The sequence below is a fragment of the Parasteatoda tepidariorum genome, chromosome 5, assembly GCF_982258835.1.
Source record: "Parasteatoda tepidariorum strain Cologne lab strain chromosome 5, Ptep-v5.0, whole genome shotgun sequence".
Taxonomy (NCBI): Eukaryota; Metazoa; Arthropoda; class Arachnida; order Araneae; family Theridiidae; genus Parasteatoda; species Parasteatoda tepidariorum.
In genome coordinates, this window is record NC_141759.1 from 112690530 (window position 1) to 112710191 (window position 19662).

At 28.9% G+C, this 19662-nt stretch overlaps 1 protein-coding gene across 10 annotated transcripts in view; it reads right to left on the minus strand.

Moving 5' to 3' along the window:
* The window catches only part of LOC107449579 (muscle calcium channel subunit alpha-1), a 201325-nt gene that overhangs the window by 64981 nt on the left and 116682 nt on the right, over nucleotides 1-19662 (minus strand). For all 10 annotated transcript variants that reach the window (XM_087164834.1, XM_087164832.1, XM_087164828.1 and 7 more), the window contains 5 exons: nucleotides 17403-17445; nucleotides 15608-15794; nucleotides 14546-14675; nucleotides 13148-13207; nucleotides 4643-4749 (listed from right to left, as the gene is read on the minus strand). In XM_087164834.1, the coding sequence (XP_087020960.1) occupies nucleotides 4643-4749; nucleotides 13148-13207; nucleotides 14546-14675; nucleotides 15608-15794; nucleotides 17403-17445 (527 nt within the window). The remainder of the gene's footprint in view (nucleotides 1-4642; nucleotides 4750-13147; nucleotides 13208-14545; nucleotides 14676-15607; nucleotides 15795-17402; nucleotides 17446-19662) is intronic.

A 19662-nucleotide genomic window follows, 5' to 3' on the forward strand; every position in this document is an offset into this window, starting at 1 on the left:
TGTTTGCCCATTTTACAAATGCTTCTTGAAAGTTAAATGCACTTTCAGGGCCCTCAATATTAATCTTCTACTATGCTTTTTTTTAATGGAATTTAGTAAAATCCTTTAGCAAAAATGCGAAAATGCTTTGTTGAATTTTAGCATTTTTGAGGGGTCTTTTCGCATTTTGCGAAAAAAGCTACAGTAGCGGAAACCCTGATATATACATATACACATTAATTAAAGGGGTCTGTCTAGGGCAAATTTACTACAGTTTAGTATTATCTTCATAAATTCAACTTAAGGAAAAACTATAGTTTCACAAAATACTTTTAAAAAAGCAAGTTCTAAAATTCCACACACACTTTCACCTATTAAAATTTGTTTGGTCAGATAGTACAGAGTGGTAAGCCTAACTGGTCGCTTACGCCATATTACAGCAAGTTTTTTTTTCTGCAGAGTTTTTTAAAATTAAATGAGGAGGCTGTCCCTCTGTACATTTGACAGGAAGTCAAAGCTTGAACTGTTATTTTTAACATTATTGTAAATTTATTCTAATAGTCCTTTATTTTTTTTATGAAATATTTCTTTCTCAGTTTGAAATTTAATTATAGACAATGATTTTTATGGATTTTTAAATTTGGATACAATTTTGAGGCCAAAAATTTACAATAGAAAAATTGTTTTTGAACATATGGGAAAAAATATATAGAAATTTACCAGTCATAAATATCTTTTATTTGTAGTGAGAATTTTGGAAAATATTTTCTTATTTTACCCTATTTTTGTGTTGATTTGTAAACATAATTTTTAAATTTTATAAATTATGCCTAAATTTTCACGAAATAGGTACCGCTTAAAAAAAATCTAGACAGACCCCTGATATATACATATAGGGTAGAGTAGAAAGTCACTGCATTTTTTTTAAAAAAAAAGATGGTAGTGCCGCAAAAGTAGTTTTAAATCATTGATAGCTGACAGTTTAAAATTTATTGTAACGAACAAATTGAGATACTTTGCTAAGTTTTGGAGATTTGAGAACATGTTGAACATGATGCATGTTGAGAGCATGCTCCTTTTCATCCAATTTTACTTCTGTGAAGAGAAAAAAGCTTGTGAAAAATTGGATAAAGTGATGATGTTCTACAAGAATCTCAAAATTGGTTCAAAAAATTCAGAGATGGTAATTTTAATTCGAAAGAAGACTGGAATATCTAAACAAGTTTGAAATTTGGATTCGTTATGAGCTCAAAGAAGTTCAATTAAGACACCTGCAATATGCTCGTGAAACGTAATAGCCCCTTTTTCAGGGTGCATAGCCAAACCTTTCAACAAAAAATTAGCACCTTTTTAAGAACGCTTTAAACACTCAAAAAATATTTTTAAGCACTATAAACATTAATAAAATGCAAAATAACTTTCAAAGAATTTACATTATCATGATAAAATAATAAAAAGGTTTTTCACGAAGACTTCTTTAAGGATGTCGAACATCTCCGAGGGTCTAATGAGAGCAGAGCTTTCTCTCGTGGCATTAACTTTGGTCGTCAGGAGTTCAAACCTAGAACTAACCTTTGCAGAAATAAAGATGGAGATATTTTAAGTGATAAAACTGACATTCTTAATAGGTGGAATGAACACTTCGACAACCTACTTAATGTACTGCATATAAAGTCTTTTCAAAAATTCTATTTAACAGACTTAGCCCCTATGTAGAAAACATCATTGGTGAATACCAGTGCGGTTTTAGGAAGGGCAGGTCTACAACTGACCAAATATTTTGCATAAGACAGATTCTGGAAAAGACCAGGTAATTTGGAATTGGTACCCACCACCTATTTGTGAATTTCAAAACTGCTTACGACAGTGTAAACCGGAAGCGACTCGTTGAAGCTATGCGAGAATTCAATATCCCGGACAAGCTTGTACGACTCACCACACTTACACTGTGTAAGACCATGCAGAAAGTTAAAATCCAAAATGACTTCTCGGAACCAATGGAGGTAAAAATTGGTGTAAGGCAAGGCGATGCATTGGCATGCCTACTCTTCAATTTGGCATTAGAAAAAATTATCGGAGATTCAGGAATCAATACCAGAGGACATATCTTTCATAAGTCTGTACAAATTTTCGCATTTGCCGATGACATTGACATCATAGCGCGAACACAATCTGACTTAAAGCAAGCTTTTCTATCCATGGAAAAAGAGGCAGAAAAAATTTATCTCACTATTAACCAGGAGAAAACCAAGTATATGCAATGCACCAAAATAACTGATTCTACAACTCACTTGCAAATTGGTGAATACAAGTTTGAAAAAGTAAACAGCTTTTTTTTATCTTGGTTCTGAAGTCAATGTTAATAGCAATATCGCACCCGAAATACAAAGAAGAATCAATAGTGCAAGTAAATGTTTTTATGGATTAAAAAAATATTTAAAATCAAACCTACTAAAAGGAGACACTAAACTGTTAATTTATAAATGCTTAATCAGACCTATCCTAACATATGCCTCAGAAACTTGGACAACAACACAGAAAGATGAGAATTCCTTGGGAATCTTCGAACGTCGGATCCTAAGATCCATTTATGGGGGCAAACAAGTTGATGGTACTTGGTACAGACGTTCAAACTCAGAACTCTATCAGGCTTTTAGAGACCCTGATGTTGTCAAGTATGTAAAAATCCAAAGAATTAAATGGGCTGGGCACATCATTCGAATGAACAGAGAGCGTTCGACAAACATAATCTTTTTGGCTCAGCCCATCGCATCAAGGCCCAGAGGTCGACCAAAGCTGAGATGGGCCGACTGCGTGGAAAGAGACTTTTCAGTCTTAAAAGTCTCAAACTGGAAGACAACTGCCAGGCGGAGGCAGGCCTGGAGGAAGTTGATTGAGAAGGCCAGGGCCCACCCGGGGCTGTCGTGCCATTGAGGAAGGAAGGATAAAATAATCTGTTTCTGACAAAGAAGTCTTTTCCTGATTATATTAGCCATTACAAAAAGATCAAGAGGTCTTCGGTTTATCATCCATTTATCGCCACTTCATCAAAAAGTTATGCTCTCAGTTAGAATTCCCACTCAACTTCAGGAAAAAAAATTCCCTAACTTTTCCAGGTATATCAGGAAAATTTCAATGAAAATCAAAACCTTATTTTACCTATACCTTGCAATTTTTCATGACACAACTTTGATTTTTGATTTCTAATGTCAAACATTAGATTTTGTGAGCAAAGAAAAAACATTGAATGAGGACAGATGCATGGAAATTTCACTGAAATGTGAAAGTTTTATAACAAATTGTAATAAATGTTAGATTAATTTAACTTGAACCTTAATTACTGATTACTGTTACGGACAATTCTGATAATGATTATTTTCCATGAATGATGTAGGAATTTTGCATTATAATTTTTTTTAAAATTGCAATTTTCCCTGACTATTCCCTACTTTTAAGAATCAAAATAAAAATTTTCCGACATTTCCTGTTCTCCCTGACCTGTGGGAGCCCTGTGCAGTGTGGTGGAAATGGATTGGTATTTTTTAAGATCCAACCAAGGGACACTTAAACAATTCAGATGTAGGCAATTGGACAGTTTGAAAGAGCTTGAGCCTGTCATCCTAAAAGAGCCTGAGCTCATCATTCATAAAATTATATAATTACTACAGACTGTTTAATTTAAAATAATAGCTTTAACAGTTCAAGTTTTTTTATATATAGATTATATTTATTAATAAATGAAAATGTTTGGAATCTAGAGCTCATAAGTTTTAATATCCCTCCACAAAAGCAGATTCAATAAATTGTATAAAATTCAAAAAAGCTTATGATAAAAGAAATAAATCTATCTATTAATCATAAACCAATGATTATTAATAATCATGTGGCAGAAGCGTGGCGACATTGTCACAGAACGTTACAGAGTTTTTGCAGAAAGATTTTTCCTCTGAGAAGTAAAATATTTTGGTTTTCTTTTCTGCAGAAATTTTCGAAAGATTTATCTTTTGTTCAGATTTATATTAAAGATACCTTTCTTGCGCATCAGAGTGGAAAATAAATGCTTGTGATTTTTTTTATTAATCATGAAAAATAAAGAATAATGAAGTAAAAAATTTGGTTTACTCTTCTGCAAGATTTGTTCTTTTATGCAGTTATTACTATTAATTTCCATATAGCTATTAATACGATATTACTTATTAAAGCAACTGAATTTCAAAATGAAAACCTGCATTTAGTAACTCCTTTTTAAAGAGTCTAATTTTTAGGAGTAGAGTAATTTCGCCGTCAATGTTTTACTTCACTAGTTACTGCTACGAATTTAACAGTTTTTTTATTATTTTTTTTAATGCAATGATTTTCAAAATGTGAAAAAAGAAATAATTAGTGTGTTTTCCCCCAACAAAAGGCAAGAGTAATGCCCATAATATTAGAATAAAAAGAGTATTACATATTCAATTAAAAATTTTTTTTTTTTTTTAAGTTGACGATTCTGTTACTTTAAGCTAGAAACATGTATATTTGTTGTATTCAAAAGTATCTTGCAGAAAGAGATTAGTATTAAAGAGGTATGTTGCAGAAAGTCCGGAAAAATTCTGCCACAAGGATTAATAACCCTGTGATTATTGACCAATAAAATTGACCTTTCTTAGTTATAGATACTCACTCAAACCCAAATGATATGAGAGATACACAAACTACAAGAATATCCAGCAGATTGAAAGCACTTCGGCAAAATGAACCAGGGTGAAGAATAAGACCATTGGTTATGACCTAAGAAACAAATCAAAAAACTAAGTAACAAGTTTTTCATTTGATACATACATACACACACATATATATATTTATAAAAACTAATAAAATTGAGAAAAACAATAAGTTTTATTTGCTGTGCAAAACCTGCAAGTAAATAGAACTCAGAAAATAAGTTCAAAAAGTAAAGAAAACATGGAAAAAATTACAGAAAAATGAAAAAGGGAAAAATAAAAATAAAAAAATCTGAAGAAATTTTTTTTACAGAAATCCGGAAAATAAAAGAATCTTTTCATCAGCTCACACGATTGAGGTGATGAAAAGATTATGTCTTTTATTTTCCAGATTTTTTTTTTTTTAATTCGGAATTTTATTTTTATATCTTTTTCTTTTTTCATTGTTTTGTAAATTTTTCCATGTTTTCTCTTTTTGAATTTATTTTATGAGTTCTATTTACTTGCAGGTTATGCACAGTAAATAAAACTTATTTTTCTTAATTTTCTTAGTTTTTCTTCTTTTTGTGCTTATTTATTATGCTGTATATTTTTGTGCAAAGGAGAAAAATTATAAGAGATGCTTCTTTTAGCTAGGAGATTCACAACCAGCAGGTCAAGGGCAAAATGTGATTATAAATACAGCATGTATATATATATATATATAAAATGGTAGAAGTCGCATGAGCAGGACGAACAGGTACAGGATTTTAAAAAGAGTAAATTAAATTTATTTACTCATCATAATGAGAGAATGAATATCCAAGTGACACAAAATGATTGTGCTCTTCGATAAAAGTTGGGAAATTAGTAATCCCTAGTAATCAAAGTAAATCCCTAAAATATATTGTTTTAGGGAATAAGGGGAATCTCAGTAATTATAATTGGTCTGTTAAATAAGTCTATGGAAATTTAGCTTTTTCACGCTTAGTTACAGGGATTAACGTTAAAATGTTAATTAATGCATACTTGAACTATAAATAGATTAAAAGACAGGATGGGAATATTAAAGTGTGAGAAAGAGTTTCATTTTGAATAATAAATTAAGAAAAAGATTTAGAGAAAAAGAATAACAAAAAGATTAATTGAAGCTTTATAGATATATACTATATATAAACACAATCTAATCTCCCTGTCTTCCAAAAATCAGAAAAACAACAAGCATACGAAATTTGGCTATTTTTCTGCTAATTTCAAAAAATTAATCTGAAGTTAGTAATTCAGGTTGTCAATCAGTGACAGCATTACAGAGAGCAGTGTTTATAATTGTTCTAATAGCTACAGATATTGATGAAAAGTTAGTTAACTGAGTTTAAAGTTTTTAAAAAATATCCAAATTGTAAAGAGATTAATCTATTATCAAAATTACTGCAGTACATAAACATTATATATATATACAGTGCACTCCCGATTATCCGGGTTAATCACCGGGACAGGTCGCACGGACAATCGCAAAAACACGGATAATCCGAAAACTTCTTTTATTAAAGAAAAATTCAATATCAGTACAAAAAATATAAAAATTACTGACATTTGCATGCATAACATCAAATTAGGAATTTTCCTTATTAAAAAATTTGTGTAATGCGTCTTCGCCATATATCGATACACATATTTTACGAACCGCAGTAATGTCACTGTAATCAAATCCTCCCATATAATCTAATAAAGTTTCCACAGAGCAGCAGAATGAGAAATTGTATTTCATTCATTTACTACATCTTCTGCATCAGTTACTATCATCACTATTTGATTTAACAACATAAGGATGTTTTCATCAGTCAAATACTGGAAGCCAGGCTCACATGCATCACTTTGAAACCAATCTTCTAAATTTTCTTCATCAAGAATTTCGAAACCTTAGATTTCTTTTGCTTATTCGAGAATACTGTTATCTTATTTTTCTTGAACATTTGAAGAGGATTGTTCATCAAGTGGTATGATTTTCCTCCAAGATCATGATAACGTAGACGATTTTACCTTTGACCATGCTGCTGGTATTCCATATACTGCAATCCGATAACGAATATTGCTTCCAAAAATTGGGTAGTGTTATAACGTCATGAATCAAATTTTTTTAACCTCGAAAATGTTTCTCTTTATATTTTTTGTGTGACTCCGGAATGAGCACGGATAATCGAGAGTGTACTGTATATATGGCTTATTCCAAGTGAAATCGTTCAAAATTTTCAAAAAATTCAGTTTCATGTCATAGATTTTCATAAAAAAAATTCTTTAAAAAAAAAAAAAAGGTTAATGAAAAATGGTTAAATTTTTTTCAAAATTTTTGGCCTCAAACTAAAAATAGACGGCCATTGTAAAATTTTATTCAGCTTGAGAAAATCACCTAGCTAAAGATGGTGGTTCATTTGTTAAAAATGTCTACCTATTTTTTTTTTAATTTAAGAGTCAAATTTCATAATTTTGGTTTCATTAGAAAGAAAACTATTTAAAATATAAATAATTACTTAAAAAATTTTATTGAAATATTTAGGGGAGTTTTGTTTCTTTTTTTTTATTGATTTTTCTTATTTTTATTTCTTACTTCATTTAGTTTTAAAATTTAATTTTTTTTTTTTTTACAGGAAAATCACAACTTATATTACATTTTTTTTCAGCGTTTCATAATGTTAATTATTTTACTTTTTAATATACAAAAAAATCGTAAGTGTGTTTTTTCTCATTAAAAAAATTTATAAAAAGTATTTTTTAGCAAAAATACTTAAGACTTGTTTAAAGAATAAGGATTCTCGCGTAGTTATATTTTTTTCGGACAATTTAAAAAGTCGTATTTTTTATTATAAAAAATTCAATAAAGATGCTTTTTATCGTTCGGTTTAAAAGAATATAAAGAGTGATTTTTATCCAAAATAATTTCATATTTTTTAATGGAGCAAAAACAAAGTTTCTTCAATTTTTTTTTTCGAAAATGTTAAATTTTAATCTTTTTAATGTAAAAAAATCTTTTCAATGTAGTGGGGGAAAAATGAAAAAAAAAAAGCTCAAATGGTTTTCAATGGTAAAAATGGTTTTAGCTACTATTCAATGTTTTTTAAGGTTAAATAACAAAGATCCCTGTTCACAATCAAAACAAAGAACAAAAAAAAAACACCCTTTTAATCTCTTTCTATGACATTTAACAATATTAAGAATACGATTTATATCAAAAACATTGTATTTGATATATAAAAAAAAATCTTAATTTATTTTAGCTGATTAACTATTCGAAAAATATTACTTCAACTGTGTGCGATGAAAAAGACATTTTTATTTTTATAATGAAAAAAGAAACCACCCCTTGTTTTCTTTCTATATTAAAAAATTTGATGTTTAACATTATGAGGGAAAAAACTGAGGTCATAAAAAAATGTGATTTACATGTAAAAAATTCCGGAATTCGCAAAAAAAAATAATAATAAATACTCCCACAAAAATTACTTCATCAAAAATTTTAAATTACCGTATATTCCAGCGCATGACGCGCCCTGGCGTATAACGCCCACCCATAATTTCTAATAACTTTTTTTAAATTTTAAGATATACTCTTCGTATAACGCGCACGAAAATCTGGATTGTACATGTGCAATATCTCGTCTAGTATCAATAGATAGCCAGAAAACCTTTTAGTGTGGGACATGTTTAGGTCCCACCTTACAGATAATACAAAAAAATTGTTGAAAGAATGTAGCACCGATATGGCAGTTATTCCGGGCGGAATGACACTATTAGTTCAGTCATTGGACGCATGCTTAAACAAGCCATTTAAAGCCAATTTAAAAAAACAGTGGAACACTTGGACGTTGGAGGGCGAGAAAACCTTTACGAAAGGAGGACATATGCGTCATGCAAGTTTGGAAACAGTGTCCGAATGGATATTAAAAGCATGGGATGAAATTAAGCCTGAGATGGTTAGAAAATCATTCAAAAAATGCAGTATTTCAAATAATCTGGTCGAATCAAAAGATGGCTGTTTATTTATGGATGAGGGTAACACAGATGATGAAGACGAAACAGATTGTGATGACGTGCCTGAAGAAATAACGGAAGACGAATATAATGAACTATTTATGTAATAACGAAAATCAATAAAGTATATAGGTAAAGGTATGTTATTTCTTTAAAATCAAAGTATTTTTCTATAGTATTTACATTTTTTTAATCTATAATTTTTTATATTCGGCGTATACCGTGCACCCGTAAATTCTAATGTTATTTTTTGTATTAAAAGTGCGCGTTATACGCCGGAATATACGGTATATACATTACAGCTTTTTAATAGTTTAATGACACAGTTGACTATTTTCTTTCTGTCAAAAATTTTTTCACAAATAAAAAAGACATTATTAACATATGAGCCGCAATCTGTAGCTACGCCATTTTGTCAAATTTAACCTAATTTTAAACTGTCACCTCATCGTCATTTTGGTGTAAAAAATTTAAAAAAAATTTTTTTCAGCAAGTTCTTTCGCTCAAAAAATTTTCATTAAAATCTGTGACACGACAGCAATGGCTATTTGTCAGTCTCAATTGGAATTTCACTTGCTAAGCTGGAAATGCATGCTTACAAAAATGGACACAGCGGCTCTTTTTCATTTGGACCAAACTCAGGGTGGCCACTCAAAACAGATTTCAAATTTCCCTGATTTTTCCAGGTAAAAATCTTAAAATTTCCAGGTTTGTGTTTTTTAACTTTTTTCTTATAAAGTGTAGGATGTGTACAAGAAAAGTGTCTGTATTATAAAATATCTTATTCAAAATGTCATTTTTTTAAACATATCTTGAAAAAAATCTATTTTTTTTACAAGATATTTTTTTATTATTTTTTAATGTTCTGGTACAACATTAATTTTTAAAAAATTAAGACGTGGAGAAAATATGCTTAGCTTGCAGAATATATTGTTTTTATTGAATAATTTTAAATGTTTTTATTGAATTTAATGTGTTATTTTAAGTAGTATTTGCTCAAAGTGTACCTACAAAATGACAAAATCAGAATAACCAATAAAACCTTGGATAAGTATTGTTTAATATATTTTCATTAAGGAAAAGTTTCAAGGGATTATATATCAATAATTTTTAATAATTAAAGTGGCTCCCAAAAGTGCTCACTCCCTTATAATTTATATTGAAATAGGAAATAAAAATTCAATAATTAAAATGAACATTTCACAATGGGTATTTGATAATAAGATGTATAATCTATTCTTAGCAAAACAGCACAGAATATTTTAAAAACAAAGCAAAAGTTAATTTTTTAATCAAATAGTAACAAAAATTCTACCCCACGAAAGTCATCGTACATTTAAATGTTTTGGATCTCAGAATTAAAATTATCGTCAATTGCTTTTTTTATTTAATTATTTTTCATTTAATTTCTTATTTCTTTATTAGCAATTTAGTATCAAACCTATAATAGCAAAATTATATTTTTACTTTTGCTTGCTAACTCCGTAATATTTTATTTTATCATTTAAAAATGACTTGTGGTCGTAATAAAATAGACCAAATTTGATTATTTGTCTTCATAAGAGGTAAATCAGTGATGAATATGTTAAATTAGTTTACTATATTCATTTGAACTGTGCAATATGTGACAAAATGCTTAAAAGAAGGACTTCATATCAGAGATTAAAATTATAAATTTTGTGGAAAAATTAATAAATTTGCAATTGAGTGTTGTAAAATTTTCTGTAAAAATTTAAAAAAAATATTCTGCACGAATTTCACCTGACAAAAAAAAAAAAAAAAAAAAAAACTAGTTACACGTATTTTCAACCTTTAAAAGCTATTGTAGATGCTAAAGGAAACTCCACTAAATGTTAATTTAACGAAAAATTAGATTTACTAACAGACTGAGTTTTTTCTTTAAAAGTGTATGATGACTTTTGTGGGATAAAGTTTTTGTCACTTTTTGATGATTGATTCTTAAAAATAAACTTTTCCTTTGTTTTTAAAACATTTCATATTGTCATTTAAAATATTTCAGTTTTGTTACGATTCGAACACATTTTTTATCATTAAATATACATTCTGAAACATTCATTTTAATTAATGGATAGTCTTATTTCATTGAAAGTCATAAAGTGTATCAACAGTTTTGTGAATCACTGTAATTACATTTCAATATAAAGCTGTACTATATACTGCATTATATTGTATTTCATCTTACCAGTGCTTTTTATAAAATTCACTGATCATATTTTCCTTAAACCAATATCTCAAGTCAAATTTTTAAATAACGGTATTTTGAAATAGCATTTTTATTTTAAAAGATTCAGTATAAAAAAATAAATGTCAGAAATGTAAAATTGTCTAATTTTTAGTTCTATACTCTATAGAAGAAAAAAAATAGATAAAATTCCTTAAAATTTATACTTTTTTGATTTTTTTTCTTATTTGAAATTAAAACATTTAAAGAATTCCAATCTAAACGCACAGTTTTTTAGTTTAGCATAGTTAATTGTTTTTGTTTGAACAACTGGAATCTTGTACAGTGCAGAACTAAAACACTAAGTTTCGTTTTCCTTCTCCTGACTAAACACATATGAATAAAAAAAAATATATTTTATGTTTATATATCATTTAATATGTTTCCTATATATTCCTTATTCATTGTCAGCTTTTTGAGGTAAAAAGAGGAATAGTTTTGAAATATCATCTCTGGAATGCAAGCAACATTTACGAACTTTCGATATTGTGATTACTATACAATTCGAATTTTTAATCAAAAAACTAATATTTACCAACAAAACCGTAAAATTTGATATCAATATATAGTTAGTTCTAAAAAAAACTTTTTTTAAAATAAAAATATACTATAAAAGGTTAAAATGAAATTGAAAAAATTAGCATTAATGCAAGAATTGTAACAATTTGTCGAGAAACATTGCTGTTAGTGATGGGGGAAAATGCGTGATTGGTTGGCTTGCTGAGAAAAAATAATTTACAGATTTCTTTGAATGGGAGTTCAAAAGCTTTCAGAAAAATAGTGCAATATTATTATTAAATTATAACCAACTAACTTTTAGAGAATTTAATAAAGTTAAAAATACAAAAACATTTTCTCATTTTGTCAAAATAGAAAAAAATTACCACTCTCAATTGCGAATAAACTTGAATCATTGTGTGAACAAACCCACGAACAGAATTTAAAAACCGAATCCACCATAATCTTTGCTTTTCCTAAATTGCACAGTCCCATAGTCTGCATACTACATTTGCATGGGAGAATTTTGTTGTATTCTAGTTTAACAGGGTTATAATGGAGCAAATTTTTAAGAAAGCAAAGTAAATAGATGATATTATAACTGTTTGGAGATACATTTGTCTAAAAAATGTGGGTGTAAAGGATGAAACAATTTAAATTAAGAAAATTAGCAAATAATTTAAATTAGTAAAATTAAAAAAATATATAAGAAAAAATTTCCAGCTTTTCTTTGAAATTTCTAACTTTTCCAGGTTTTTATCCATATTTCCCTGATTTTTCCAGGTTTTTTCCAGTATAAAAAAAATTCCCTGATAATTCCAGGTTTTCAAGGTTTTCCAGGTGGGTGGCCACCCTGAAACTTAACAACTAAACAAGGAATTTTGCACTGACTTTTCTTATTTATTTAAGCACTAATACTCAATACGGAGTATAGTTTGTCTAAGCTAAAAACTCTCCCGGCCACAAAGTCTGAGGAAATCTGCTGCTATGGAAACAAAAATGGAGCATTTCAGGGAGGGTAACTTCTCAACACTCCAAGGCTAACACAATAGACAGAAGAAAAAAACCTTTTTCTGGCCGACCAAAGCCAAAACCTGTCCTAAACAAAGACTCCACACCCCTGGTTCCAGACGAATGGCTAGGGGAGTTCTTATTTTAGAAACTATAGTCTCAGGCTTGGTATGGGTATGCTAGGTATATAAAGGGTGTCTTCATATTTGGAACTCTATGATAGTGGGTTTTGAAGACAAATTGATACAACGGAAATTTACTACCACTACTATAAACACCCTTGTGTAACCTTGTAAAAATAACTTTTTAAAAAAAGACTAATTTTATAAAATGATTTATGCAAATGGACTAAATTGCATTACAAATTTATTTAAAATCATTGGTTTATTCTTAAAAAATAACAATATTAATAAAAGTTTCGAAAACATAATCAAATGCCCATTTTCAAAAACAATTGGTCCATTTTCGTACACGTATTTTGAGTTGTTTCCAGTTTAATAATAGAGCATTTTAAGTGTTGTCAGTTATCGTGTTGCCAACGATATATAGTTTGTAATATAGATGATGATCTATAACATTATCTTCTAAGAAATGATTTCTTCCATTTATATTTAAAAAAAAGCATTCCAGCAAATGTTTTAATAAAAAAAGCATAATAAAATACGAAACAGAATTTATAATATTCAAAAGAAACTCATAAAGTACATACCTTAAGAGCAATTTCAATAGTGAAGACAGATGTAAAGAAAATATCGAAATAATTCAGAATCTGAAATTTAGAAGAAAAAAAAAACAGTTTGACATACAACATTTTAAAAAATTCATTAAAGCAAAAACTGAAAGCATCAAGAGTTTTAAGATTATTTCCACTTTCATATTATAAAGATTAAACTGGGAAAAGCATCAACTGGTTTAGATAAGTTAGAATGTATTTCAAACACTGTGCTTGCATTTACCCATCAAATAGAGTTCTGACTACAATTAATTAAATGATTAATTAGTGGAAGTGAATTGACTGCAAAAATTTAAAAGCTTTAAGCACCACATTAAAAGCTCAAAGAAAACAAATCAAGACTTTCCGACCAATGAGTCGGATGCAAGCATATGGTGCTGAACAAAAACTTTTGCTTCGAAAGCCACAAAAAAATAATTCAATCAAAAATCACTTCAATTCACCAGATTGACATATATGTGTGTGTATATATATACACACACATAAATGTGCCTGTGTATATATATATATATAGTTAAACCCCGCCATAATGAACCTTCAAGGGACCGAAATATCGGTTCACTATAACCGGGACTTCACTATATCCGTTGCGCAAACAACTTTAACTGATGGTTCTATAAACTCCTCCTTTTTATTACACATTGTTTAAATAAATGACCAATAAAATAAAATACAAAAATGACTGAAAAATAATATGTAGTAGCAAAAATGTTTTAACTTTGATTTTCTATGACACTTTTGTCTTGCATATAAAAAAAATTAATCTTTAGCTGATGAAACATCAGATTATGGAAACAATTCACGGCTCTGATAGTTTTTCTTGAATTTATGTTATTCCACTTTTTAAACCTGTCTAACCAGCCATTCACACACATAAAAGCAGTCTCACCAAATCTTAGCAAATTCATCAGCTTTCACTTGAAGCATTTGTCCAGATACTGGAAGATTGGGGCATTGTTGAATGATGAACCAAATCAATAATTTTATCCAATAATGAAGCAAACAAGAAAAAATGCTTGTTGTTACATACCATGATATAGATGGTTTTATAAATCAGTATATGTATTTATTGTGAAGTAGACATTTGAAAATTATTACAAAAAAATGAAAAAAATCAGTCGAAGGCAGAAAAAAGTTCATAATATACAACTTTCTTTTTTTTGGTTCATTATATCCACAAAAAATAACACTATACGTGTGTAGCAAGTCCCTATATCTGGACAACATTTCGTTCCCTATATCTGGAAGTTCTATAAAATGTGTTTGGCTATATATATGAATAATCCTACATTATTCCTTGTATACATTAAAATAAAAAAAAACTATTGATGAGTAATACCTTAAATATAGAGTAGATAAAAGAATGTGTGATACCTTGTTTCTAGGAGTGTCAGAACTGAGAGGGTCTTCAGCTGCTAACATAGCACTGCTGATGAGGATGCAGGCAAGAACTAAGTTTGTGAAATAACTGTGATTGGTGATTTTATGACACAAGACACGAAAACTGAAATTAAAAAAAAAAAAAAGTAATTTAACTGACATTGAAACAGTCAACTACAATTTTTGGGTTTACAATACTAATGTTCAACTTTGCAGTCTTGTAATTTTGAACCCAATCCAGAAGACAAGGAAACTCCTGAATCAAGCATGGGGAGAAATTTGCTTTCCTTATTACAGATTTTTGATGAACTAACCCGCAATTGCATTACATGGAGAGGAAAACCAGGAAAACCACCTTCTACGGTTAGCCTGATGGCAAGAGAATTCTAACCCATGATCCATCTATCACTGAGGATATTTTACATCAGCACTGTGGTCGGTGCGAGCCGGGTACCAGCCATTGCTGGGTATCTAACCTGATTCACATCATTGGAAAGCAAACGCTCTATCCTTTTGAAAATTAATGCTTAAATTGCCCACTTCAAAAGAAATTTTTTTTAAATGTATGATCCAAATACTTTTATACTGTCACTTTTATGTAGCATGACTTTTGCTCCAAGTGGAAATGCAAATTTCTGACCTATTATTCAATAAAAAAGACATCGCATTTTAGACCCACTGGAACAAGAAAGCGGAGAAGGCCGAGGTTGAGATAAGCTAATTCGGTGGAATCTGATTTTCTTGCAATTAATGAAAAGTATCAGAGATCCAAGATAAATAGAGAGTTGTTATGGAGAAATCTTTAGAGGAAGCCATTGGCCCACATTCTGCTGTCTGGCCAACTATCATTCTGATTCAATGCCATAAATGCACTTTTAAGTGATATGCTTTTTTTATATGCAGTATTAAAAATGATAAATATTTAAAATCCAAGACAAGATTATGACTTACTTATCTGAATAAAAAATAATTTAAAAATAAAAATAAATTCAGCATGGAGGAATCCTTATGTCATATATTCTAAATCATAATACAGTACGAAGTTGAAAAGAATACCTATTAGTAGGAGAAAAAATAAAGAATGCACTGTAGTTTGGAATGGGGGCAATTTTGTTGGGCATTGCGTCTATTTCTGATTGCCTGCGTGGTCTGGCACCTTGGGAACCAATTGCAGATTCAACTTCTTCACATTCATCTTCTTCATCCATTCCTTCTTCATCCTCTCCAACTTCATCCTCTTTATCTACACATTGATCAAAACCATTTTTAGAAATACAATTCATGCATTTGGAATTTTTAAAACATAAATTCCTTATATATTTATAATATTAATTGAACTGTTTTTGTTGCTTGGAGGTGCGACACTTATTCTGTTTAGGAGCTACAACCCATCAAAAATACCGAAAATCACACAGGGGTGCAAAAAAGTGATAAATTACGAATCCCCTGGGATGCCCGATTCTCCGGTGAAAGAAATAAATACCATCATAACAAATTTATGAACACAAAATAAAAAATAAACTTTAAATGAAGATGCATTAAAAAAAATTATTTTTTGCCAATAACCGAAAGAATCAGAATAATCCTGAGTATCAAATTACATCTTAACTTCTCCTGGATTCAGGTTTTTTTTTAATTTCAGTTCTAACAAAATAATCTAAGATACTTCTTCAAATATAACTTTCTTATTTGAAATTCTCTGATTTGTCTATCAAAATATTATGAATGTGAAAAATAAAAATTAGGACGAAATTTTACAAAAAAATTCAGTCTATTTTTTTATAATATTCTACTATATTTTTGGTGACTATATAAAAAAGAAACACAAAGAGGAAAATATATATATATATACTACTTTGAAAATTTTGTTTCGCAAGAAAACTGAATTAGAGTATATTTAACTAAGTTTTAAAAGCAAACTGAAGTTAGAGATTTTTTAACACTTTATTATTTAATATATCAGACCTCAAATTTTGAAAAAAAATTGCGTTTTGCCTGTATATATTATACACAATATATTAAGAGGAAACAATTACTGTGAGAGCTATATTGGGCTAACTATATTTAATAGTTTTAATTGCTGAGAAAAAGAAAAGCTAAACATACTTAAATAATGCTATAATAAATGAAATAGTTTAGTTTAGCTGAAATATCATCCTCAAATATCCATAGATTAAGCTTTGAGAGGTCACCAATCTTTAAAAGACGAAAATAAGAAACAAAATTCCCTGTATTTTCCAAGTTTGTAAGGGAAAAAAAATCAAAATTTCCTATATTTTCCCTGTTATTTTAGGTGATTTTTAAATTCCCTGTATTTTCCAGGTTTTCCCTTTGGAGTGGCAACCCTTACATGACGCAACCGCAAAGCCACTCCTCACTCCTGCTTCAGAATTGTTTTGGCTCTTCATGTGGAGAGGCCATTTTAATATCTTTCTTAATTTTGTTCAAATTTCTGATTCTTTCAGAAATGTTTCCTCTAACCTGAGGTTCAATGCACAAAATGCTAACTCCCGCGATACTAAGCTCACAACTCCGATCAAAGAATTTCAAATAACATTTAAATGTTGCCTTTTTTTTATTAAAAACAAAATCTTCACCCATAAATAAGGAGATAAAATCAAAACTATAAAAAGCAAAAATATCAGAAATCAAAACATTCCAGAAACATTATTAAATAATTTCATATAAAATTATACTTGTATTAGCAGTCTAAGTAAAACAAAATTATTTTAATTTATTTTTGTATAATATAAAACTTTAAACAAAATCTTGTGTAAAAAAATTTAAAAGTTAAACATTACATGACAAAAAACTTGTGACAATGACAAAATAAAGTTTAAAAGTGAATTACCTTTATCTTCTGTTTCTGTATTTATTCTTATTTCAACATGGTTCTGAAAAAACACACTTTATAATTTAAAAGTGAAATAATAATAATAAAAAATGAACAACTCACTTAAAATAAATATACTAAAAATTAACAGTTTATTGAACTAAATCTTTAAAAAAAAAAAAGACAACATAAATACTTCTTATTAACAGGAATCATGATCGTCAAACTAAATTACACTGGTAATAATAAAAATTACAGTTTTCAGATTTAACTAGAAAAATTAAGGCAAACACAGAGAAAGTAGTTATTTGTTAATCACATAAAATGATAAATTTCCTAGAGGGAAAAAAACAATTTTGACTAGTAGTGTGCAGACAGAGGAGTGAAGGGGAAACAGCCCCAGTCATATGATCGACAACAATTGATTAAAAAACTCTTATCATACAGGGTTCCCACTCAAATCTGGAAGAAAAAAAATACCCTGTGTTTTCATTGCACATATTATACACAATATATTACGAGGAAACAACAAAATCACTATGATCTTGAGTGACCTATATTAGGCTAACTATGTAAACCAGTTTTAATTGCTGAAAAAACTGAAGGAAAAAAGGAACATACTTAAAACAAGTTATTCTAAAATGAAATAGTTTAGTAAAGCTGACATATCCCATAGATTGCACTTTAAGTGGTTACCATTTTTCGAATAACAAAAATAAGGAACAAAATTCCCTGCATTTTCCCAGTTTTGACAGAAAGAAACAAAACAAAATTCCTCATATTTTTTTCCATTTTAGGTGAATATTAAATTCCCTGTTCTCTGTGGAGTTGCAGCCCTGTCATAGATTACTAGTTCTTGTTTTATTAAAAAATAATATTTAAAAAAAGGTACATATTTGGCTTAAACAAACTGTCTTATGAAGAATAAAATGTGATTTGAGGACACATATAATAATAATAAGGCTTAATAATCTGACTGAAAGCTTCATTCACTGAAACAAAATACAAATGCGAAAAAACGGCTCTACTTTTATAGTTTTGTTTCGCATTTTTATCTTTCCATTTTTTATTGGCAACTTTTAAATTTTTTTATTTCAAAGCCTTTTTGTTTCTTTGCATTCATGTCTAGCAAGTCTTGAAAATGGGCACCTATTTTTAAAGTATAGGAAATGCAGCGACTGCTTTTTCATATTTGTATATTTCAAATAAAGTTTTCAATCAGGTAATAATATCTTACCGCTTCAGATTCTTGGGATTAATAAAATTTAAGCATGTTTTATAAAATTCAAGAATATTATATTGAAAATACATTTTTACAAAAGGAATAATTTCTACACACATAAAAATAATTAAAAAAAATGTGGGTCTAAAATTCAAAACAAATAAATCAGAAAAAATACTCTTAAAAAAAATTCTATTTATAATATCAAAACATGATTCTAAACAAAAAAGAATTACCTGGTAATCAAAGAAGAATTTTAAACGTTTTTTCCCAAAATATAACATGATAGTATTAAAACATGTGTATTTAGAGAAATTGAGTTGTTATTTTCATTAGAGTTTCATAAAATACTTGTAGTGAAGTACATTGCTGTGTTGTATTAACTATTTGGCTATACAATATTTAACAATTTGTCAAATAATTCGCAAATTAATAAGAGATTTACTATATCTAGGTCGTCAACGTTAACCAAAAAAACATGAAAGTTGTATGAATAAGCAAGCGCTTCTAAAAACTTCAAAAAAATGCACTGCAATGAAATCTATGAATACCTCGAAGTATACCCTGATCTATACAAATATCTTAAAAGAGTTTGAAATTGCAAAAATGACTTCTGGTCCTTAATTATAACCTTCTCTTTTAAAAGGCCTATAATCAAGGAATTTGTATCAGGAATCCACACGTCACTGCCCCTGTGGTAGAATTTTTTAGGGTTTCTGTGACAAAACTCCTTCGCACTAATATCTTCCTTCAAGATACTTTTAATAATAACAGACATATATGTTACTAATTTTAAATATTAAAAGCGATGTACATATATATATATAATTGTTGTTAATTGAACATGTAATAATTTTTTATTCTAATATTATGGGTGATATTCCTGTATTTTTGTTGGGGGTGGGGAAACGAGCTAATTATTTCCTTCTTGGCATTTTGTAAATAATCAGCACAATTAAAAATGTAAAAATCATGAATTCCGTAGTTGTAATTGCCGAAAAAAAGATTGACATGGAACTCACTCGAATCAGACTCCTCAAATAAGTGATTCATTTC